The following is a 25,633-nucleotide window of genomic DNA, read 5'->3' on the forward strand; positions in this document are numbered from 1 at the left end:
ATCTGGTTTACTTATAGAAAGCTAGGGGAGGGAGGGATGGTGGAGGGGAGGGACTGGGGTTACAAAGTATTCCTTGTAGGAAATAATGTAAAAAAATCTTCCCAGTTCTCCCTTCACCAAAAAGATATAAATAGAACATTCCAGAAAACCTCATCTTCCCCAGAGTAGGTATGATAGACTTGCAAACAAAAGCTTTCCTCCATGTGTTTACCAGCCATGCCTGCAAGACGTGGCATGTGACAGCACCCACACTACTGGTACCCCTCCCCACCTCAGAAAGTTCTCAAGAAGTTCACTCCACCGTGAATCAAAAGAATGAGGGGTTGCCAGAGCTACTCGGGGAGCCTGGAAGCAAACTGCAGACCTTGGGAGTGTCAGTCAGGGAGAGAGCAGAATGGGGTCTGAGGTTTGGGGATAAGTTTGGGATGCTCTCAGGTTGAGCTCTGAAAATGGTTCTAGGGGTGCAGATGGGTGTCAGACCCATGGCCGTGAATCCTCTGCTCTTCCTGCAGGGATGATCTTTCCAAACTAACCCTAAGCTAATTTTTAAAATAAGCCAACCATGAGCTCATCGTCTACATTTTGCACCTGCTCCTCCCACACTTAACCCACACACGATTTTCAGAGTGTCCTCTTCCAAAAACAACCACAATGCTCTAAAGTTTCCAGAGTGACCTTGTCAGGGAGGAAATTGTTTGAATAACTGACCAGCCGTAGGTGACAGGGTCGAAATATCACGTGTGTTAGTTTGCTAGAGCTGCACAGAAAAGCACCACAAACCAAGTAGCCGAAGCAACAGAAATTTGTCTTTTAGTTCTGGCACTAAAAGTCCAAGATCAAGGTGCTGGCAGAGCTACACTCCCTCTGAGTATGGGAGAAATATCTGTTCCAGGTCCCTCTCTTGTTGTTGTTGTTCAGTCACTAAGTGCTGTCCAACTCTTTACGACCCCACAGACCCTATAGAACTTCTTAACTTCTGGTAGATCCTTGTCTTGTGGCAGCCTGACCCCAGCCTTCACATGACATTCTCCTTGTGTGCATGTCTGTGTCCCCAGATCTGCCTTTTATATAAGGATGCTGGTCATACTGGACCAGGGGCCAACCCTATTCCCATAGGGCCTCATCTTCACTAAATACATCTGCAGCAACTCTACTTCCAAATAAAGCCACATTCTCAGGTACTGGGCAGAGAGGAGGATAGGTGAACTTGCAAAAGGGGAATCTGGAGGGGCATGACACATAATTCAACCCATAACATCATCTAAGGGATTCTTGAATTCAACATCAAATTCAAGAGAAGGGGCAGAATGGCTTGCCCCAAAAGCATGCCTCTTATTATAATTCCAAGTGACATTCCAACTTGTTATGTTGGTGGGGGGATGGGGAAATTAGCATGTTGACACCTGAAATCTGTTGCTTACAAGTAATGGTGAATATACAGTCACTGAGGGGGCTGTCTGCAGAGGGGGAGAGAGGTACACTGGGCTTTCTGCAGAACCAAATTCCCACTCACCACTTTTTTAGGACAAAACCTACATAGGTATGTGGGGAAATCTGGTGCTGAAGCAAACAGTTAAGTGAAAAAGGGTATCTTGAGAACACTCAAAACACTTCCAGCTCCTTGACACTTAATCTCAAAGTGCTTCTAGTCCTCAAGTTCAGGCTAGATGTAAGTTTGCCAAAGGAAGTTTATATGAAAATTGAGTTCCTTACATAAGAGATGGCAGGGGAGAACAGGGGGTGGCTTCTGTTTTCCTTGTCTATTTGGGTAAGTGAAAGCCTTAGCGTTTGTTCTTGTCACTTACCGCCCTTTTGTCTATGATTATGTCGAGGAGGTACTTTGTGAAGCTGTAAACCATCCATGAAATTGAGCACCAGACGGCATGACAAGGACCCGAGATTTGAGGTGGTATAGGACAGGGCTCAAGAGCGCAGACTGTGCCGGCGGCTAGGCTGACGTTCAGGCTGTGGTGGCGGCTAGGCTCAAGTTCACAGTTGGTTCTGCCTCTTTCTCAGGTGACCTTGTGTAAGCCGAATGCCCTGTCTGTGGTAAAGGCTCTCATCTAAAGCTGTCCCTTACAGAGTTGGGCTCCTGTTCATGCTCAGCCACTTCAGACCCTTTGCAAGCCTATGAACTGTAGCCCGCCAGGCTCCTCTGTCCATGGAATTCTCCAGGCAGGAATATTGGAGTGGGTTGCCATTTCCTTCTCCAAGTGATCTTCCCAACCCAGGGATCAAACCCCGGTCTCCTGCATTGCAGGCAGATTCTTTACCATCTGAGCCACCGGGTGAGCCCTTATACAGAGTTGTAGTAGATATTAAATGACAGTGGTGGTAGAGAGTCCCTAGAGCCATAACTCTTCAATAAATGGTTTTTGTTATAATTCATGCTAGTAAAGTAATGCTCAAAATTCTCCAAGCCAGGCTTCAGCAGTACGTGAACTGTAAACTTACAGATGTTCAAGCTCGTTTTAGAAAAGGCAGAGGAACCAGAGATCAAATTGCCAACATCTGCTGGATCATAAAAAAAGCAAGAGAGTTTCAGAAAACATCTATTTCTGCTTTACTGACTATGTCAAAGCCTTTGACTGTGTGGATCCCAATCAACTGTGGAAAATTCTGAAAGAGATGGGAATACCAGACCACCTGACCTGCCTCTTGAGAAACCTATATATATGCAGGTCAGGAAGCAACAGTTAGAACTGGACATGGAACAACAGACTGGTTCCAAATAGGAAAAGGAGTACGTCAAGGCTGTATATTGTCACCCTGCTTATTTAACTTATATGCAGAGTACATCATGAGAAACGCTGGGCTGGAAGAAACACAAGCTGGAATCAAGATTTCCAGGTGAAATATCAATAACCTCAGATATGCAGATGACACCACCCTCATGGCAGAAAGTGAAGAGGAACTCAAATGCCTCTTGATGAAAGTGAAAGAGGAGAGTGAAAAAGTTGGCTTAAAGCTCAACATTCAGAAAACGAAGATCATGGCATCTGGTCCCATCACTTCATGGGAAATAGATGGGGAAACAGTGGAAATAGTGTCAGACTTTATTTTGGGGGGACTCCAAAATCACTGCAGATGGTGACTGCAGCCATGAAATTAAAAGACGCTTACTCCTTGGAAGAAAAGTTATGACCAACCTAGATAGCATATTCAAAAGCAGAGACATTACTTTGCCAACAAAGGTCCATCTAGTCAAGGCTATGGTTTTTCCTGTGGTCATGTATGGATGTGAGAGTTGGACTGTGAAGAAAGCTGAGCGCCGAAGAATTGATGCTTTTGAACTGTGGTGTTGGAGAAGACTCCTGAGAGTCCCTTGGACTGCAAGGAGATCCAACCAGTCCATTCTAAAAGAGATCAGCCCTGGGTGTTCTTTGGAAGGAATGATGCTAAAGCTGAAACTCCAGTACTTTGGCCACCTCATGCGAAGAGCTGACTCATTGGAAAAGACTTCGATGCTGGGAGGGATTGGAGGCAGGAGGAGAAGGGGCCAACAGAGGATGAGATGGCTGGATGGCATCACTAACACGATAGACATGAGTCTGAGTGAACTCTTGGAGTTGGTGATGGACAGGGAGGCCTGGCGTGCTGCGATTCATGGGGTCGCAAAGAGTCGGACACGACTGAGCGACTGAACTGAACTGAACTGATGCCAGAGAACTAAGGAGGCAATCCTGAAAAATCAACCCAGTCTTTTTCTCTCCTGTCTTGTGAATGTCCTGGTTGTTCTGGGCACTGGGAGACCAGGACTCCAGGAGCCCTTGTCTCATTGCCTGATTCCCTTTTATAATGTCTTGAAGACTAAGCAGAGGGTTTTGGCCTTCTCCTTCTTCCACGCCTACACTTGAGGACCATCTTTCACCTAGTCCTTCATCACCTGGCCTACACAAAACAGCCCCTTAGAGAAGGGAATTTCAGAGCCATGACTATTGCCTAGTGAGAAAGTTTTGTTTGGAGGATTTACTCCCTTAGCCATGGAAAATATTCACAGCCCAGTAGTACACTGGCTGTTCCCTTAGTTCCTTTATTCTTGATGCTCTGGCATTTGGAGACTTGATCCTGGAGAGACTGCCCCTCCTATCCATCAGGGGTAGCTAATTCCTAGAGCTAGCAAACAACTCTCTTGAGGAGCGCGCCTTTGATATCAATAATACTAACCAACCAGTCCAGAGCCCAGATCCCAACTGTCTATTTTAACCAACTCTCACATATCATGCCTGGAGAAGAAATGGCAACCCACTCCAGTATTCTTTCCTAGAGAATCCCATGGACAGAAGAGCCAGGCAGGCTACAGTCCACGTGGTCGCAAGAGTCAGACGCAACTTAGCAACTAAACCACCACCAGCACCGCCACATATCAAGTCTCTATTCCCCTGTCTAAATTAGCCGGGGTCAGGTACTGGACAACTGGAGACCACCCGTATAGCTCAGAGCTGGCCAAAATTACCAAAGCTGTCCTCTCCAAAGGTTCCTCAGTGTGCCTACCGCGTCTCACCCAGCCTCTCCCTGGAAACCCCTAATAAAGGCTTTGGGCCCTGTTCTCCCCTCCCACCCTCAGCCTCCTACCAGGGCTGGTGCCTCCCCCTGTGGCTCTGCACACAGTGGTGTGCCTCCTGCCTCTAGGCACCTGGGGTATAAACTCCTTCCTTCGTGACAGTTGTTCCTCTGTCTGCATGTCTTACCATACTTGACTAAAAAAATCCTGGGTGCATCTTAGAACACCCACAGGCCTGTTTCCTATTTCACGAGTCTGAGCAAACTCTGGGAGACAGTGGAGGACAGGGAAGCCTGGCGAGCTGCAGTCCATGGGGTTGCAAAGAGTCGGACATGACTGGGCGACTGAACAGCAACAAAGAGTGTCATTGTATACCTGAGGCATCCGGCCACACCAGATAGTTTATGCTAATAATGTGATCTCTGGTGGGGGCCTCAGACCATGTACTATTAGTTTGATTTCTGGAAGGACTGGATACTTAGTAACAAAGGTCAGCTACACAGGCTCGGGGTGTCTAGGTGACTAACTAACCCCCATATATGTTGTTGTCACACATTGTTGCTGGGAGAATTGAGTACTTCTGTATAACTCTGCCAGGAGAAGACAACTGGAAGCTTGCTCCTGGTCTCTCCTGGATTCTATGTGCCTTTGTTGATTTTAATCTGATTGCTTTCATTATAATAAAACTATAACCATGAGTATAATAGCTTTTCTGAGTTCTGTGAGTTCTCCTAGTGAATCATAGAAGCTGAAGGTGGTCTTGGGGACCATAATTCACTCAAGAAACAACAAAACTGTCCAACCATAACTTACTGCCATGGTAAGTGGCCACATGGGTAGAAAACAGAAATAAGTTCATTGAGATGAGATCCAAGGGGATCTTCCCAGGACGAGGAAATGGCAGGGTGGTGGTCTAAAGACATTTCTCAGCATCTCAAGAGCCTTCTGAATTGTGAGTTGGTGGCAAACGTCATAAGGACAGGCAGATGGAAACATACCCAGGACCCAATCTATGGCCTTCCGGTTGGAAGTAAGATGCTGGGTTGAGCAGAAAAGAGGGTCTAACTCAATGTAATATTTCTCATCCTCTTATCATGGACTATTTCTTTTCTTTCTTACCCCAAGTTTCGAAAAAAAAGGAAAAACTCTGAGCCTGAGTCTTCTAAGAGAGAATGAAGCAAAACAAACATATAAATACCACAAAATCTCAAGAGTGTGCAGTTTCCCTTCATAGGATAAATGCTGTTGGCTTCTCACCACGGGAGGACCCGCAGCCCTCAGCATCAGGCATAAGTGAGCCACAAGGGTCCCACATCCGCCCCCCACTGCCAGCTGGTGCTCCCCACTCACCTGGCCCCACTGACATCAACTCCGACCATCAGCTGCCCATTCAGCGAGAGGATCTCGTCCCGCAGGCGCACCTTCCCGCTCTTCCCGGCCGGGCTGTTCTTCCTCAGCTCCGTCACCCAGATGCAGCCCACATCTAGCACAGGGCCCTGGTGGGTTTTTCTCTTCTTGCCCCCTCTGCGCTTTTCCCCATAGTCCCCAAAAACAGGGATGTTCCCAAAACTGAGGCCCACAGTCTCCGCGTCCTCCAGCTCCTTGGTGAGGTACACCGTGCAGATCTCCATCCCAGGGGGGCTGCGGTCGGGCTGGATGGAGCTCTCATCCACAGCGAAGTTCAGCCTGATGTACTCCTGCAGTTTCTGGATGGCTGCCTGGCAGAGGCGCTGCTCCGGGCCATCCCCGCCCTCCCGCAGGCTGTTCTGCAGCCACTGGTAGAGGAGGGGCAGGTGCAGCCCGGCATTGTCCTGGGTGATGGGCATGGTGCTCACTCCCGGGCGCCAGCATCACGAAAGGACCTGCTCCTGAGGGCCAGGCCCCACGGGGCCCCAAGTCCCTCGGGAACGCGGGCTGTCGTCTGCTCGGCTTGCGTTCATGTTCAGGCTGGCAGACAAGCCTGAGGAACTCCTCCTCCAGTCCAGGCTGTTTGCTTTGGCAAGAGGAGGACGGTTCACAATCAGAGCAACAGGGAAACAATCACTGGGCCCGGAGCGTCAATGAGGAAAGGAAGGAAGTGTCCGACCAGTCCCTGCTTGGTTCATTTCACAGTCGGGCTCGTGCAGAGGACCTGGAAATGAGGTGTTCCTCCAGCGGTGACAGGGTGACCTCCCCTGGATTCGTTCACACCTGGGAGGGGAAAAAACAAAAACTCCTGTTACGACAGTGAGCCTTCTCAGATTGAACACATGGCAGGAGAGCATTGCAGCAGAAGGGTGCTTGCTTTTTGAGTCAGGGACCCAGTGCCCCTCCTCATCCCATTGCTGTGTTCCCTCCACCCTGTGTGAACATGCAACATACACTGATACAGAAATACACGCACACACTGTCATACAGAGATGCGCAGATGCACACGGATGCACAGAGGCATGGTTGCGCACATGTACAAACACACTCATGTAGAGAGGCACACACAGAGACATACTCATACAGAGGTGCAGAGACACACACAAATACGCAGAGGCACACACAGAAACACAGGTACACACAGATGCACACACAGATGCACACATAGGTGTGCACACACACTGTCATTCAGAGGTGCACAGACACACAGAGATACACGAGTGCACACAGAGGGACACACGGAAACAGATGCACACAGACAGACAGATGTATGCACAGATGCACACATGCAGATACACACAGATAGGCAGATGCATGGATGTGCACACACACCCTTCCCTCAGACAAGAACACTCTGAAACGCTGACCTTCCCCAGGACATGTCCCTGATCAGTAAGGAAATGAGATAACTTTTGCCAGGACAAGTCCCATCAAACTCACATCTACCCCGGAGGCTGTGTGACAAGACTCCCCGGAAGACTGCAGAGGGGTGCTGGACATATTGAAGAGCTCTCATTCCTAGGAAGTTCAGATCTATGTTCATTTGCCTTGATGGGCCCAAGTGCCTGCACAGGAGGTCTCTCCGTTCCAGAGCTCTGCTCGACAGTATGACCAAGAGGAAGAGCCGGACAACACCACAGGGAGACGCGACTCTCCCCCAGACCACTGCGAGTCCTAGGCTTAGCTGGGGTCCTGGCTTCGTCATGTACATTCAGACAGAATCGTGTCTCTTTACAGCCTCCAGCTTTTAGTCTCCTGTCTTCTTTTTCTTTGGCAAACTGTTGAAAGCAACCTATGTGAGGCCAACCCCAAAGCTGTCTCCTGCAGAGAGATGTTTCTCCATGTTTCTGGGTGAGCAGCCCTGACCACTCCTTGGTTTGTCCTGGGTATGTGGCTCACTCAGTGACAAACTCCCCAGGTTGCACGTGGCTACTGCAGGCTCCTGTGCGAGGGTGGGCAGTGATATCCCCTTTTCCCTCCCCTCCCCCTGCCCAAACATGCAGAGTGCCCAGGGCACAATCCATCCCTCCCAGTGGAAGGTTAATTGGACTCCCTGGCCGATTCTCCTTCTCCTCCAAAGAGATTTTCACCTCCATCCTCTGTAAACACAGAAAAATGACCCCTTTCAGGCTCTTCTTAGAACTTCACTTTCAGCTAGAGAAAGTCAATATAAACTGTGCCATCTAAGATGGAAAACATTCTCAAGCCTTCTCAGGAAGTGATTTAACAAGGAATAATAACAAATGGGAGAGGTGTCAGAAGCCATGTCAAGAATAAATGACCTTATTCCTCAGGAACCGTAAAGAAATTTCTAGTAGAGTAGGCTGTGAGTTTCCAGAGAACTGGAGTGCCAGCTATTAACTGGTTCCTTATAAATCAAAGGCTTAGTAAATATCATCTACATAATCATGCACCTATTAAAAAGAAAGGCAAGATCAAAGAAAAGATAATCCATACACGGGCAAAAACCAATTTCTTTGGCCCAAATAAGTAACACCTCTTACTGAACAGTAACTCCACACAGACATATTAAAGTCTTATGAATAAATCAAAACATTTTCCATCAGGCTGAACAACTCTTAGGAGTCTCTGTTTCCTCATCTGTAAAATGAGAAAGTTGAGTTAAATGGTTTCTAAGCTTCTCATACTCCACAGAGAGGTTCTCAAGTACAGTGACAATGTCTGGTTCATCAATACACTCCCCACCCCAGCACAGTGTCTGTCACCTTGTAGACTCTCAATAATTTAAAATATTTTTTTAAAAGATTCTTCAAAATTAAAATTTTAAAGATTCAAGGTGTTAGTCACAGTTCAGATGGTTTCATACACGTGAAAACAAGAGTTAAACATATTGAGTTAGATGTTCATTTGGAAAATAAGTGATTGAAAAGACCCAAACTTAAGAGCAATAGAGAATTTTCCCCCTCAATGTCAGACCATATTTATGCAACATGCGTTTACAGCTTCCTTTGTGGCTCAATTAGTAAAGAATCTACCTTCTCAGGAAGATAGCCTTGAGAAGAGAATGGCTACCCTCTCCAGGATTCTTGCCTGGGAAATCCCATTGACAGAGGAGCCTGGCAGGCTACAGTCTATGTGGTCGCAAAGCATTGGATGTGACTGAGCAATGAATACTTTCACTTCTTTTCCACTTTTTTCAACATGTATCTAACATATGAACATATACTGAGAAACAGACCTTGAACTTGGCACTGGGAATATATTGTCAAAAGGTCAATTCCCTGTCCTATAGGCATTCATAGTCTAGTGGGAGATGTATAAATGAATGAAAACTTGCCATGAAATTAAAAGACGCTTGCTCCTTGGAAGAAAAGCAAAATCTATACAGCATATTAGAAAGCAGAGACATCACTTTGCTGACAAAGGTCTTTATAGTCAAAGCTATGGTTTTTCCAGTAGTCATGTATGGATGTGAGAGTTGGACCATAAAAAAGGCTGAGTGCTGAAGAACTGATACCTTCGAACTGTTTTGCTGGAGAAGACTCTTGAGAGTCCCTTGGACTGCAAGGACATCAAACCAGTTCATCCTAAAGGAGATCAGTCCTGGGTGTTCATTGGAAGGACTGATGTTGAACCTGAAACTCCAATACTTTGGCCACCTGATGTGAAGAGCTGACTCACTGGAAAGGACCCTGACGCTGGGAAAGACTGAAGGCGGGAGGAGAAGGGGCGACAGAGGATGAGATGGTTGGATGGCATCACCCATTCAATGGATGTGAGTTTAAGCCAACTCTGGGAGATAGTGAAGGACAAAGAAACCGGAAGTGCTGCAGTCCATGGGGGTCGCGAAAAGTTGGACACAACTTAGCAACCGAACAACAACATTGATCTTTGTAATATATTTGACCATTTTAACAACTTAAGAGAAAAAAAACCTTTTTTTTCCTGCTCTTTGTAACGCCAAAGTTGTTAATTAGTACATTGGTGGTGAATACAGTTGATTGGCTTGGATTGGATCATTTGTCCATCATGAGTCCATCCATCAGTTATGGCCAAGGAGGTGTGGTCACAAGGTATCAACATGGCTGCTGGGAGTCCACTCTCTGGACAGTGGAGTTTTCAGAAAAGGAAAAATGTTTTCAAATGTACAGAACACCGTCAAGAGACTTAGTTAATCTTATTGAAGTTATTCACGAACGATATAACCTTTCAATTCTGTACCCAAAACTTGGAATTTACCAGTAATCTTTCTAGCTCCCCATTTGATCAACTCCTTTTGTGGTTTTTCTACAAATAAAAGGCATAGAGGCGTTCCCATCCAATGCAACGGTCTGAGATGACTCAGGGCATATGCAAAGACACACGCTCTTACAACGCTACTGGGAGAAATGTGGGATGTTCACAATATCCCATGAAACAATCCAGTACCAAATATCTCAGCGAACAGAACACTGACACAGAGAAGACACAGAAGTCTGCCAATCATTACAAATACCAACATCCCTCCATGACTGACATGTGTCAAGGTCTAAAAGCTCATCTTGAAGATGGACCCGTTTTAAGAGGGAGTAGAGTTTGTGGACTTGGAGAGCCACTGCAACAGCACAGTTCCCTTTTATCTGCCATGCTTAATTCTCCAATTAGTTTCCCATCTCAAGCAAATAGCTGTGATAATTTAAATTAATTTTGAGTAACTTGAAGCTGACAGCCTTAACATTCCAAATAAATGCTTCTGTCCCTGAGTTAATTTACTGATATGGTGTTAGAATCGACCACCGTTCTTGGATCTCCGTTGAGCTGAGCCATGTATTCTCAGCAGGGTGACATCATCCACAAAATTTAGAGATTATAATGGTTAATGCCTCTTTCTGCTGCGATCCTCAATCCCACCTGACACTTATTTCGTAGTATTTAATTGTGTGTATTAGAACTGAAATTAAATTAAAATTTTCTCCAGGGTGAGAGGAGGGGGCTAACAATGAAAAAAAAAAAAAAACAACAACCCTGAACTGAGTGAAACCAATCATCTGCCCAAAGTCAAGGCTAAATCCTGAACCTAGGCGGGGATGTGAAGAGGTCTCCTGGCTTATCCAGATCTTGCCTCAAAATCTGATTCACACTGGGCTGTCCTGTACCAACACTCTCTTCCAACTGTCCTCGCTTCTAAACATTCTCCTGTTCTGACCTCTGCTAAGTTCAAATTCCTCCACCTTAATCTAGTCTTCCTTCCTACCAGACTGGGTTCCTCTTTTGACTCTTAGAAAATACTACATTTTAAAAGAAAACCAATGTGGATTAAATATTGACTACTGGCTTATTCAACAGAGAGGTTCAGTGAGTGCCCATCATGTGCTGAGCCCAGAACAAAAGAGACGACATTCCCACCGAGCCTCAAGAAGCTTGTGTTCTGAGGAAGGCGCATTGGTAACCATGGAATAGGGTAAGGTCACACGGTGATTAGCACTGTGAAGAGAATTAGAGCAGTGTCAGAGGCCCCGGAGGAATGGGTATGGGAGGGGATTAGGAAAGGACCCTGGGGAAGAGACCTGAATGGAGTGAGAGGTGGAGGCGCGAGAATATCTGTGGGAAGGCTGTTTCTGCTGAGGGAACCCCAAGTACAAAGACCCTGAGGTCAGAGCTGGGAGAGAAAGGACTGTTGGCTACAAGGAGAGGGGGGAAAAAGGTCCCCGGTGCTGGCTGCTTCCTCCCGGTCTTGTTCATTCTCCCACAACCACCTTACAAAATAAGGGCATCCATTTTACCAACACAGGCTACTGACTAACATTTTCTGAGCATAACCATGTATCAGACACTGTTCTAAATGAGCCCTTTCCAGTGATTCTGTTATTTAATTTCCCCAACATTACTGCAGGGAGGTATTGTTAGTTTGCAGTTTTTAAAGGCTCAGAAAAAAGAACAGAAACAGAGAGGCTAATTAAATGCCTGAGCTCTCACATTAAGTAACAAAGCCAGGACTAGAACCCCGCCTTGTGGGCCAGGGTCTTGCTCCTCTCTACATCAGCACCTCCCTGCCTGCTCCTGACAACCTTGTCCTTTTGCACTTGCGCCGGACTTGCACTTGCACCTTGCCCTTTTGCACTTGTACCGGACTTTTGCACTTGCACCCTGCCTGGGGATCTCTGCCCCGCCACCATCGGACCTCCTAAGATCAACAAGCAGGCAAAGTCAGAAGCTGTGGCTGTCTACCTGATGACCCTTCTCTCTTTCTTCCTGTATGTTCCTGGGTGTGGTGATGTATCCATCTACCCAGCCTCTCTTGGAGGAGATACAAAGAACTCCACAACAGTGTTCTGGCCAATGAGATGAAAGTGGAAATCCTGGGTGGGGTTCACAGTGGCATTCCTTAAGAGCAGAAGTGGAAGGAAAAAAATAACCCCCTATGCTGTTTAATCAGGGCTTCTCTGGTGGCTAAGTGGTAGAGAATCCACCTGCCAATGCAGGAGATGTGGGTTCGATCCCTGGGTTGGAAAGACTGGTTGGAGAAGGAAATGGTAACCCACCCCAGTATTTTTGCCTGGGAAATCCCACAGACAGAGAAGCCTGGCAAGCTATAGCCCATGGGCTCACAAAGAGTTGGATATGACTTAGATACTTAACAACAACAACATGTTGTTTAATCACTATTATTTGGATTTTTCAAAATCCAACAAATTAACTGAATAAAACTCCAAACGAATGTACAGTGTGGTACCTAAAAGTGGGGAAACTGAAAGTAACAGAAGCTGGGACTTCCCTGGTGGGCCAGTGGTTAAGACTCTGGGCTTCCACTGCAAGAAGCGTGGGTTCAATCCTTGGCCAGGGAACTAAGAACCTGCATGCTGGGTGGTGTGGCCAAAAGATAGAGAGATAGATAAATAAGTAAAATTAAAGTAACAGAACCTAAAATGTGGAACTAGATAAGTAAGCGAGGGAGGGAGGCAGACACCTAGGACTTGGATACTGTGGGCTGAAAAGGTGCCCCTTGCTGTTCTATGAAGTATTTGGTCCATCTGGCAGCTGCTATGCAGTGGAAAGTCACAGATTTGTTGACTAAAGCTGTGGTGTTAAGAAGTTGGTAGGAAAAATTTAAAATATTGGTGGTGCTTTTTCCATCCTAGCAAAGTCCTGAGTTCTTCAACTCAGCTGGCAAGTGAGATGGGAAGAAATACCGCTCTTTTAAGAAGGCATGCTCAACATTCAGCCTGCAATCTGCTGCCTGAGAGGCCTGCACTTGGACCCTGGCAGGGGGCAGACAGTCTGCTTGATTAGAAAGGGGTGGGTGGTACCCCATCAGACAGAGGTTGTAAGGCTGCTGCCAAGGGTGTGATCACCCACTGGAGGTCACTGTTTCAGCAATGACCAGCAGCATACATTATGTAGCAGACATTAAGTGTAGGGACATGGGCAGAACTCATAAACGAGAAACTAAAGGAAACAAGTCATCAGGAATTGGCCAGAAAAGCCTACTAATCTTGGAGGGAACTCTATTGTCAAAGGACCCCAATCTGATTTGCAGCCATTCTCATCCATAAGAAGTAGACTTGATGATGTGTATAGCCCCGGAGAAGGTGTCCTCCCTGTGCCCACCCCAGAAGTGGTCTTGGAAGACAATGAATGATGAATAACTCCTAGAGACAGGCAAGGGTCATGGAGGGCAAGGAACAGGAGTTCTGGCCACTGGAACAAGGCATTGTTACTGCTAAGAACAGTGACTGCTCTGTTTTCCATACCTCCTTTTAGAAAGCAAATTTTTTATTGTAGCTATTTTATATCTCCCCAGTACTGTAGGTTAGATGTTTCACCACTCAGTTGCAAGGAGTTGTATCCAGAACTGATGGAGAGGACCCTGCTGCTGCTGCTGCTGCTAAGTCTCTTCAGTCGTGTCCGACTCTGTGCGACCCCATAGATGGCAGCCCACTAGGCTCCTCTCTCCCTGGGATTCTCCAGGCAAGAACACTGGAGTGGGTTGCCATTTCCTTCTCCAGTGCATGAAAGTGAAAAGTGAAAGTGCAGTCAGTCGTGCCTGACTCTTAGCGACCCCATGGACTGCAGCCTATACCCCCCAGAAACCCAGGGTTCTAATCTTGCCAACTATACGAGGCTTCAGAGCCTTCTCTCTTGATAATAGAGACTCTATGTCACATACAGAAAGAAGGGTATGTCTGAGGCGCCAAAGGAGAGGAGTGAGGCTATTTGCCTACACAATATTCTTTCTCTTCTCTTTCTCTCTAACAGAAATCCATCTGTGTTTATAAGACAAGTACCCAACCAAAAAACTGTAGTTTTTAGTGTTCCTTCAGAGAGGCGTAGCCATAACTATATAGTCTTGGCCCACGAAGTTGTTGAGTGGGTCTATCAAAGAGGTTTACTTTTTTATGAGAGTTATTTTCCCTTTTTCACACTTAAAATGCACTTTTGATGACTGGAGCTTTAGCAGCCATCCTATGACCAACTATAAGACTTCCTTGAGCAGCTGGTACCAATCCTAGATTGAAAGAAAAATGGGCTGCTATCTTGTTTAAGCCCTATTAATTAGACATTCCATTATAGGTAAACAAAATCCCTAATAAATGAATTAATTCACTCTTAACTCTCAGATTCAATGATCAGATATAATCCTGAGTGTTTAAACATCAGCCCTGCTACTTTGTCAACAGCAGCTGTGATTAAGTTCCTACCTTGATTTGGGGCACCTGTCACCACCATCAACAACAACAAACAGGGTGTGTTTCTGTCTGTTAAAGAGCTAAAAGCACATATGATCACCACTCTGCAGCCCCAGGTGTTACTCACAAGCCTATAGCTGATGAGAAACATTATAAACACAAACGACTGTGACACTTTTAGGTCGGCTTATGTTTTGGGAGACCAGGATACTGGCTAATTTTTAATTATCTACATGACTGACTCTTCAGTTCAGTTCAGTTCAGTTCAGTTGCTCAGTTGTGTCTGACTCTTTACGACCCTACGGACTGCAGCACGCCAGGCTTCCTGTCCATCACCAACTTCTGGAGTTTCTCAAACTCACATCCAGTGAGTCAGTGATGCCATTCAACCATCTCATCCTCTGTCGTCCCCTTCTCCTCCCGCCCTCAATCTTTCCCAGCATCAGGGTCTTTTCAAATGAGTCAGTTCTTCACATCAGGTGGCCAAAGTATTGGAGTTTCAGCTTCAACATCAGTCCTTCCAGTGAACACTCAGGATTGATCGCCTTTAGGATGGACTGGTTAGATCTCCCTGTGGTCCAAGGGACTCTCAAGAGTCTTCTCCAACACCACAGTTCAAAAGCATCAATTCTTCAGTGCTCAGCTTTCTTTATACTCCAACTCTCACATCCATACATGACTACTGGAAAAACCATAGCCTTGACTAGACGGACCTTTGTTGGCAAATTAATGTCTCCGCTTTTTAATATGTTATCTAGGTTGGTCAAAACTTTCGTTCCAAGGAGTAAGCATCTTTTAATTTCATGGCTGCAATCACCATCTGCAGTGATTTTGGAGCCCCAAAAAAATAAAGTCTGACACTGTTTCCCATCTATTTGCCATGAAGTGATGGGACCAGATACCATGATCATAGTTTTCTGAATGTTGAGCTTTAGGCCAACTTTTTCACTCTCCTCTTTCACTTTCATCAAGAGGCTCTTTAGTTCTTCTTCATTTTCTGCCATAAGGGTGGTATCACCTGCATATCTGAGGTTATTGATAATTTTCCCGGCAATCTCGATTCCAGCTTGTGCTTCATCCAGTCCAGCATTTCTCATGATTTACTCTGCATATAAGTTAAATAAGCAGGGTGACAATATACAGCCTTGATGTACTCCTTTTCCTATTTGGAACCAGTCTGTTGTTCCATGTCCAGTTCTAACTGTTGCTTCCTGACCTGCATACAGATTTCTCAAGAGGCAGGTCAGGTGATCTGTATTCCCATCTCTTTCAGAATTTTCCACAGTTTATTGGGATCCACACAAAGGCTTTGGCATAGGCAATAGAGCAGAAATAGATGTTTTTCTGGAACTCTCTTGCTTTTTCCATGATCCAGCAGATATTGGCAATTTGATCTCTGGTATCTCTGCCAGTTCTAAAACCAGCTTGAACATCTGCAAGTTCATTGTTCATGTATTGTTGAAGCCTGGCTTGGAGAATTTTGAGCATTACTTTACTAGCATGTGAGATGAGTGCATTGTGCGGTAGTTTGAGCATTCTTTGGCATTGCCTTTCTTTGGGATTGGAATGAAAACTGACCTTTTCCAGTCCTGTGGCCACTGCTGAGTTCTCCAAATTTGCTGGCATATTGAGTGCAGCACTTTCACAGCATCATCTCTCAGGATTTGAAATAGCTCAACTGGAATTTCATCATCTCCACTAGCTTTGTGTGTAGTGATGCCTCCTAAAGCCTACTTGACTTCACATTCCAGGATGTCTGGCTCTAGTGATCACATCATTGTGATTATCTGGGTCGTGAAGATCTTTTTTTTTTTTTTACAGTTCTTCTGTGTATTCTTGCCACCTCTTCTTCATATCTTCTGCTTCTGTTAGGTCCATACCATTTCTGTCCTTTATTGAGCCCATCTTTGCATGAAATGTTCTCTTGGTATCTCTAATTTTCTTGAAGAGATGTCTAGTCTTTCCCATTCTATTGTTTTCCTCTATTTCTTTCCACTGATCACTGAGGAAGACTTTCTTATCTCTTCTTGCTATTCTTTGGAACTCTGCATTCAAATGGGTATATCTATCCTTTTCTCCTTTGCTTTTCGCTTGTCTTCTTTTCACAGCTATTTGTAAGGCCTCCTCAAACAGCCGTTTTGCTTTTTTGCATTTCTTTTTCTTGGGGATGGTCTTGATCCTGTCTCCTGAACAATGTCATGAGCCTCCGTCCATAGTTCATCAGGCACTCTGTCTATCACATCTAGTCCCTTAAATCTATTTCTCACTTCCACTGTATAATCATTAGGGATTTGATTTAGGTCATACCTGAATAGTCTAGTGGTTTTGCCTAACTTCTTCAATTTAAGTCTGAATTTGGCAATAAGGAGTTCATGATCTGAGCCACAATCAGCTCCTGGTCTTGTTTTTGCTGACTCTATAGAGCTTCTCCATCTTTGGCTGCAAAGAATATAAACAATCTGATTTCAGTGTTGGCCATCTGGTGATGTCCATGTGTAGGGTCTTCTCTTGTGTTGTTGGAAGAGGGTGTCTGCTATGACCAGTGCATTTTCTTGGCAAAACTCTATTAGCCTTTGCCCTGCTTCATTCTGTACTCCAAGGCCAAATCTCCCTGTTACTCTAGGTGTTTCTTGACTTCCTACTTTTGCATTCCAGTCCCTTATAATGAAAAGGACATCTTTTGGGGGCTTTAGACTGTAGACTAACTGAATGGCTGTGTATGAGACAGAACAAGAATCTGAGCCAGTCTTTGTTTTCACTCAATAAGGGTTGATTATGCCATGCCAGGGAAGAGACGATGACCAGCCCTATGGCAGCTGTGATCTGCTGGAGAAAGATCGCTGAATACAGTGTGTGAAGGGCCATGAAGTGGCACATTTGCGGACACATAATGGATTCTGTGGAAAGTGAAGCTTTCCAAGGTCTATGCTACAGTTTTAGGGGATGAGAGAGGTGTTCTTGTTGCAGGTGAGAGCCAATTCTGACTCCATGAGAGATCTGTTTCTTTGACTTTAACCTTTGTTTTTCATTGCTTTTGTCATTATAATCATTCATAATGACCTGCCCCAGGGAATCCTGTCCCTCTGCCTAAAGAAGTTTAAAGAAGTTAAGGCAACACTTCCTGAGGTTGGCCATTCCAGGAGATATTTGCAAGATAATATCTTTACTTGTTCAACTCCTCCCTCTCTCTGCCCCATAAAAGAACCTGGCTTCCAGACCCCTGACAAGATGGTTATTTTGAGACATCAGTCTGCCATCTTCTCTGTCATTGTATTCCATGCCTCAACACTTTGCGGAAGTTGCTCAGTCATGTGTCTGACTATGCGACCACAAGGACTATACAGTCCATGGAATTCTCCAGGCCAGAATACTGGAGTGGGTAGCCATTCCCTTCTCCAAGGGATCTTCCCAAACCAGGGATCGAACCCAGGTCTCTCACATTGCAGGCAGATTCTTTACCAGCTGAGCCACGAGGGAAGCCCAAGCTCAACAACTTGTCTCTTGGTTAACTGGCCTGTTGTGTGGTGAGCAGACCAAGCTTGAACTGGGTAACATTCTCATATGATTATAGAATCATATAGAAGGGCTCTCATGTCCAGCCCTCAGTTAGACATGAGAGGAATGAACATCAAGACAGGACCACGATCCTTCAGTTTCTGGGTCTAATGACCCCCAAAGAGTAGGATAAAAGGAAAAAAAGAATGAGTGAAAAAGAATGACCTGGCAGCTAGTTTGAGAATCCAGTACTTGAAGATATCGTATGTCCTAACTCATGGACTATTTGTCCAAACTTTTTAAAAATTCATGAAACTTAATGAATCTTGTCTCTTAAGATGAGTATAGAAAACAATAGACCAAAATGAATATTATAAATTATTTCTGCTTTCTATGTACTTCTAAAATGTATCTCTTGTGGCTCTGAATACTGAAACAAGTTTGTACATTTGCGGTTTAAGATTGTTTACTCAGAATGTCAGGATTTGGGCAGTTCTGGATTAATTATATATTTAGAATGTAGGCATCTAAATTCTGAAAGAGCACAATGATGGGGGAAAAGGGCATTTATTCGGCGAGGTACATATTTTTGAAATTGAATGCCAAAGTCTTGGTTCTCTGTGCACCACTGCCAAACAGAAATACAGGAACAGAATTATGGAGTAGGAAAGAGTGGCTTTATTTCTTTGCCAGGCAAAAGGGGAACACAGTAGGTGAGAACCTCAAGACCTGTGCCCACCACCCTCCTAGTAAATAGGGAGAGGTTATATAGTCAGGCTTCCCAGGTGGCAGAAGAGTAAAGAATCAACCTGCCAGTGCAGGAGACGCAATAGACACAGGTTCGATTCCTGGGTCAGGAGGATCCCCTGGAGTACGAAATGGCACCTCACTCCAGTATTCTTGCCTGGATAATTCCATGGGCAGAGGAGTCTGCCAGGCTACAGTCCATGTGGCTGCAAAAAGTCAGACAGGACTGAACCACTGAGTCAGAGATGGGAACGTGATAAGGATCAAGGCAGTAAAAGTCCTGCATTCTTTCTTCTGCAAAGTTTCAAAAAGGTAGGGTTCCTGACAAGATCAGGGTGTCTTCAGGGTCTCAGTGGGCTTCCCTAGTGGTTCAGCAGTAAGGAATCTGCCTGCCAGGCAGGAGATGTGGGTTTGATTCTTGGGCTGAGATCTCCTGGAGAAGGACATGGCAACCCTCTCCAGTATTCTTGCCTGGGAAATCCCATGGACAGAGGAGTCTGGAGGGCTACAGTCCATGGGGTGGAAAAAGAGTTGAACACGACTTAATGACTAAACAACAACAAAAACAGGACCTCAGGGGATCTGGTCTCCTAATCTTGATAAGCCTCTTTGGTCCCTTCAGTCTTGCCTCAGGTGGTTTCATGGCTGCTCCTCTCTTGATTAGTAACTGTTCTGCTCTTTGGAACTCAGAGAAGGTGATGGAGGCTGAAGTCTTACTACAAGAAATGGCAGACAAAACGGCCTTCATGCCCAGGAGTCCTACAGGCCCCTGCTTGGCATCAAAATGGCAATTCAATACTTTGAAACAGTTGCTATGTATCAAATGTAATGAACGAACTGAGACCTTTGTGTTGGGAGCAAGACTATCCTGTGGTTACTGTGATTGCTCATTTTAATATGCCTGTCCTGTCCTCTTTGCATGTATTGGGCAGCCATGATGCCACCAATATGCAGGTGACAGGCCTTTAGATCATGTCACTGTCACCTACAAATTGGCCCTTACCAAGGGCATTGCCAAAGACTGAACAACAAAGGCATGTGCCATCTGCCTCTAGGAAACTGAACCCCCTGCTGCTGTAGCTGTTGACTTTCAACAACCTGGAGCGAGTTCAGGGTGCAGTGAGGCACTCTGTGCTCCAGGGAATTTGGTGGGACAGGGCTTTAAATAGTTGTATGTTTTTAGGAACAGATGTTATGATCTCAATCCTTGCATCTCCTCATATCTAGTTCAGTTCAATAGCTCAGTTGTGTCCAACTCTTATCGACCCCATGGACTGCAGCACACCAGGCCTCCCTGTCCATCACCCACTTCAAGAGTTTACTCACGTCCATTGAGTCAGTGATGCCATCTAACCATCTCATCCTCTGTTGTCCCCTTCTCCTCTTGCCTTCAATCTTTCCCAGCATCAGGGTCTTTTCAAATGAGTCAGCTCTTCACATCAGGTGGCCAAAGTATTGGACTTTCAGCTTCAACATCAGTCTTTCCAGTGAACGCTCAGGATTGATTTCCTTTAGGATGGCCTGGTTGGATCTCCTTGCAGTCCAAGGACTCTCAAGAGTCTTCTCCAAAAAAAAAAAAAAAAAAAAGAGTCTTCTCCAACACCACCATTCAAAAGCATCAATTCTTCAGTGCTCAGCTTTGTTTATAGTCCAATTCTCACATCCATACATGACTACTGGAAAAACCATAGCCTTGACTAGATGGACCTTTGTTGGCAAAGTAATGCCTGTGCTTTTTAATATGCTGTCTAGGTTGGGCATAACTTTTCTTCCAAGGAGTAAGCATCTTTTAATTTCATGCCTGCAATCACCATCTGTAGTGATTTTGGAGCCCCTCAAAATAAAGTCTGCCACTGTTTCTACTGTTTCCCCATCTATTTGCCATGAAGTTATAGGACCGGATGCCATGATCTTTGTTTTCTGAATGTTGAGCTTTAGGCCAACTTTTCACTCTCCTCTTTCACTTTCATCAAGAGGCTCTTTAGTTCTTCTTCACCTTCTGCCATAAGGGTGGTGTCATCTGCATCTGAGGTTATCGATATTTCTCCTGGCAACCTTGATTCCAGCTTGTGCTTCATCCAGTCCCGCTTTCTCATGATGTACTCTGCATATATCTAGAGAAGCACCAGATCCCTTCATGGTGACATCAGATCCTCATGACTAACAACAGACCTTTTGTAAAGTGAGTGCTTCTCGGTATTGAACTCCCTCTTCACCAAAACCATATATACTGACCTCCCCCTACTGCAGCTAGGGAGGAGCAGTGTCTCAGAGCTATCTGAGGTGCTGCCTCCTGGGCTGCAGTTCTTATTTTGCCCCAAATAAAACTTAAGTTGCAACTCTCAAGTTGTACATCTTTTTTAGTCGACACCATGAACATATAGCATGCATATAATTCCTCAAGTTCACTGGACTTATTCTTTTTTAATGAGTAGTTACTTTACAGTTGTTTCATTCAGAACAACTGTACTTTTTTAGATGTTTCTAGTGTTTAGACTTTTGGGTAAATAATCTTACTATATTTAAATGTTTAGCAACCAATTGCATAGAATCTGACCTCACTGTTAATTAAAAACAACTTAAGTATTTTCTAACAGCCAGTGATACACTCTCCCGTTGTTGTTCAATTGCCCAGTTGTGTCCGACTCTTTGCAACCCTGTGGACTGCCCACACACCAGGCCTCCTGTCCTGAAGGCCACCATCTCCTGAAGTTTGCCCAAGTTCATGTCCATTGCATCGGTGATGCCATTCAGCCATCTCATCCTCTGATGCCCTCTTCGCCTTCTGCCCTCAGTCTTTCCCACTGGCTAACTGTAGGTCCCCAGGAAAGTCTTTTAGCATCTCTGGGGCTCAGTTTCCTTATCTGTTAAATGAGGCAGTTCTATTAAGTTTCCTTCCAGTTCCAGCACCTTATTGGACATTGGAGCTGAGTTAGCAAGTTAGATGGAGTTGCTAGCATCATTAAGAAGCATGTATACAACACATGGAAGTTTTAAACTGCAGAAAAGATAGGCCAAATTGCTTTATCAGATTTTGAGTGTTTGCCAAGACAAAGGGAGGAGCGGGGTGGTGGTGAGGGGCTGGGTGGTTTACATTCACATGCTTGTAACCACAGTTCAGTTCTTATGGAAGATAAGAAGAAATACAGCCTACTGAATAAAAGCTCCCTGGAGCAGCAGAAAGAACCAACAATCAGGAAGAGGAAGGAATTTGCCTGGGATGGGTGGGTGTGGGGCATGAGGGCCATGGAACAAGAGGAAATCCGGTGTTTCCATTGAGGACCCGCAGACTTTCCAATTTGGCAAAAGCCTAAGTTGTGCACAGACTGGCCTCCACTCCCTCCCCTCCCAGACTGCTTGCAGGAGTCCAGGCTGGAGGGCCTGGTGCAAGGACAGTATCCTCAGAGGAAACGAAGAGATCACAGAGCACAAAGGTTCATCCCCTGTGCCTCTCTGAGAAGCAGCCCCTTTTCCCAGGCTTCACTGTGGGAAAGGTTCAGATAATGGTCATGAGAAGGCAAGTCAACATCCATGGAGTGACAGGAAAGGAATCCTCATTTGACCTCTTGCAGGCAGAACACTAGAATTAAGGGAAGATTGTGAAGGCATGTGATACACCAGTCCCTGGGCTCGCAATGAACCCCAAGGCTGCTCGTGCACCATCCTGGCCTTTAAAGGGCAGTGAAACCAAGCAGGACCCTGTGGGACCCTCTAGCATACAAAAGCTTTTCTGTGTCCCCAATTCTTATTTGTAGGAAAAAGGCATCAGCCTCCTAGGCCTTCCCTGAGTTTCAGAGGACAGATTCAAACAGTTAATAATTTGAACAATAGAGTCACAGAACTCAGAGTTCCTCCTGAAGGAACATCCATAGCAATCTGATATAAATCTCTGAGTTCTTCTACAGGAACTAGGGTCCCACCCAGAGGGAGGATGGGAACTTCAGGCTGAGCACAAGTCTGGACCCCAGACAGGTTGGAACCAGAAGGTTGATGATTTAGATTCCTAGAGCACCACCCAGTTACCTCCCCACCAACCAATCAGAGGAAGGTCATACGCCCCACAGCCTTTGAACTCTTTTGAGCATGAGTCACCCATTCTCCATGCTTGGCCCTACAATAAACCTTTCCTGCTCCAAACTCTGTTTCTGTGTGTTAGGCACACGAACTTGGGTTCAACAACAGTGGGTTTGTTTTTAGAATTGCCCCAGGTCTTTGCTTAAAACCAGTGAATCCCCATCTTTAGCAGGAGTTAACATCAATCTTTATAATCTTCTTGCCTGGAGAATCCCAGGGACGGTGGAGCCTGGTGGGCTGCCATCTAGGGGGTCGCACAGAGTTGGACACGACTGGAGTGACTTAGCAGTAGCAGCAAGGGCTTCCCTGGTGGCTCAGATCGTAAAGAATCTGCCTGCGATGCGGGAAATCCAGGTTCGATCCCTGGGTTGGGAAGATCCCCTGGAGAAGGGAATGGCAACCCATTCTAATATCCTTGCCTAGAGAATTCCATGGACAGAGGAGCCTGGCAGCTACAGTTCATGGGGTCGCAAAGAGTCGGACATGACTGAATGCCTAGTACACACAACATAAATCTTTAAGTTAAAGGGTCCAGGGATAAGAAAGGAAGATACCAAAAAACCAGAAACCAAAAACCAAAAAATCAGATGGCACCAGCTGGGACAAAGATGGTGACCAATCTGACCTCCAACAGACCTTGAGTCTCATCATATGTTAACCTTACTATATTAGCAAGTGAAATTGAGTGTTTCCTGTCATGTCAGTAAACAAGGATGTCAGAGCCATCAGTGAATTTCTGAGCCCTGAGAGTGCCCAAAAAGGAGAACAATGCCTGCGATCCAGCAGCTGTCCTTTGCAGCCACTCTAAAGATGTGAAAAGCCAAGAAGCAGGATGCTGGCCCCAGATAGCTGAGATGCATATGAAAGGAATGATTTCAGTAAGCCCAGACACTTGCATCTTCCCATATATAGAACAGTGCTAAATTCCTTAACTTGAGATATCTGGCTTTCCTTAATTAACAATAATCTTTGATGTGAACATCATCTGAAGACTACTTGCCTCCTTTGTTGCAAACTTCTGTCTAACCTGATCCTTCCCCAGCTCCAGAACCCACCCCTCACCATGGAACACCCCCCTCCCCACCCCCCTCCAACAGTTCTCTCAGGGTCACTTGAGAAGCTGTCTTTGGGGCTTGAAGTCTTAAAAATTTCCACCAAATAAAAGATAACTTTCAGTTTCTATGTTGTGACTCTCTTTTAAGTCAACAGGCATATTAAATGGTCATTAAGGATCAGAAAAAAATAGTAAGAGGGTGGCACTCCACTAATTTGAGAAAGCCCTACCCCTTCCCTGGTTAGACGAGTGTTTATGCCTCACCACCATCAGCCTCACTCCTCTGCCTTTTGTCTTCATTCTTTAAAATTAAATCTCTCTCACCACATGGATGAAAGGTTGATCTGTGAACTTAGTCCCCCTTCTCCATTCCTTAGCTGCTGAATAACACTTGTGCTGTGTGGATCTCAGCTTCAGTTTCGTTATTCGGCTGCTTGAACCAGGATGGGAAAAGAGCCCTCTACCGGGCAGGGAAGAGAGCCTCAGCCAAGCTAGGGCCTGAGCAGGGTCCAGAGGACTTAATTCCATAACAGGAGAAAAGTGAAGTAGAGAGAAAGTAAGACCAAAGGTTGTAGAAATGGGAAGGAAACAAGCCAGAAATCAACAAATCATCAAATTCTACTCTGGGCATGATGGCCTTGGGGAGAAGCCTGGGGAAACGAAGAGGTGGGACCCACTGTCTAAGATCCTGCTGATGCTGTGTCTGTGCTAATGTCCAGGGGCATGTGCACAGTGAAAAGGTGTGGCTGGGGAAAGCCCCCTGTAGGCCAGGGAGACACTACAAGGTGAGCCTGATCTTGGTCAACCTCCCACCATCCATTTCTTTAGGCTCCAAGGCTCAGAAACATGAGTTCTGTCAGCACGTTGAAAGATACGGACATACAGTTCCCAGCAAGGATGATCATCTATTAACTTTCAGTTGGAAATATAGTTATTAAGTAGGCAGGATGTTTGCAACAACCTGATCAATGCCTGTTTTTCCTGAAGGCAGGAGGCAGAGAGGAAGGCAAACTTTAGAACAAGGGGAACTAGGTGAGCATAGGAAGGCTCTCCTGCCAAGGCACTCTTTCCTGCCCTCACCTGGGCTTAGACAAGGAAACTGCCCACAGAACCAAGACTGTCCTCCCCAACATCTGAAAAGGTATCACCCACATCTGGCTCCTGGAGGGTGTTTCCCCTACTCTCTACACTAACTACAGCCCTTCGATTTACACTCTTTTCTCCCAACCACAGAGTGGCTTCCCAGGTGGCTCAGTGGTAAAAAATCAGCCTGCCAAGCAGGAGACATGCATTTCATTCCAGTGTTAGGAAGATGCCCTGGAGAAGAAAATGGCAAACAACTCCAGTATTCTTGCCCAGGAAATCCCGTGGGCACAGGAACCTGGCAGGCTGCAGTCCGTGGGGTCGCAAAAGAGTCAGATACGGCTTAGCAACTAAACTCCTAACCACCCACCACAACATCAGTATGGTATGATTTCTGTTTTTTTAATTATGAGCAAAATAATATTTTAGTCCATCCTCCCCAAGATTCCTGTGATTCTGTATGTTTTTATGGACAATTTCCTAACTTGGGTATTCCTGAGGCTGGCTATTCAACCGTGTATGATACAATTTACTAGTTTAATTCTCAACATAGAAACTTGTCTTCTTTATTTCTAAGGTAAGGGTTGCAGGACAAGGGTCTCACTGTTGCCCCCAGGAACCAAGGAAACCTTCCAGATTTAA

The 25,633-nt window shown here is 45.6% G+C and overlaps 1 protein-coding gene across 5 annotated transcripts in view; it reads right to left on the reverse strand.

The window, feature by feature from the left end:
* The window catches only part of PDZD2 (PDZ domain containing 2), a 410,583-nt gene that overhangs the window by 261,271 nt on the left and 123,679 nt on the right, over window positions 1-25,633 (reverse strand). For all 5 annotated transcript variants that reach the window (XM_060400557.1, XM_027980140.3, XM_027980139.3 and 2 more), the window contains one exon: window positions 5,855-6,694. In XM_060400557.1, coding sequence (XP_060256540.1) covers window positions 5,855-6,330 — 476 coding nt within the window. In that variant the 5' untranslated portion in view covers window positions 6,331-6,694. The remainder of the gene's footprint in view (window positions 1-5,854; window positions 6,695-25,633) is intronic.

This window comes from Ovis aries, chromosome 16 (genome assembly GCF_016772045.2).
Source record: "Ovis aries strain OAR_USU_Benz2616 breed Rambouillet chromosome 16, ARS-UI_Ramb_v3.0, whole genome shotgun sequence".
Classification (NCBI taxonomy): Eukaryota; Metazoa; Chordata; class Mammalia; order Artiodactyla; family Bovidae; genus Ovis; species Ovis aries.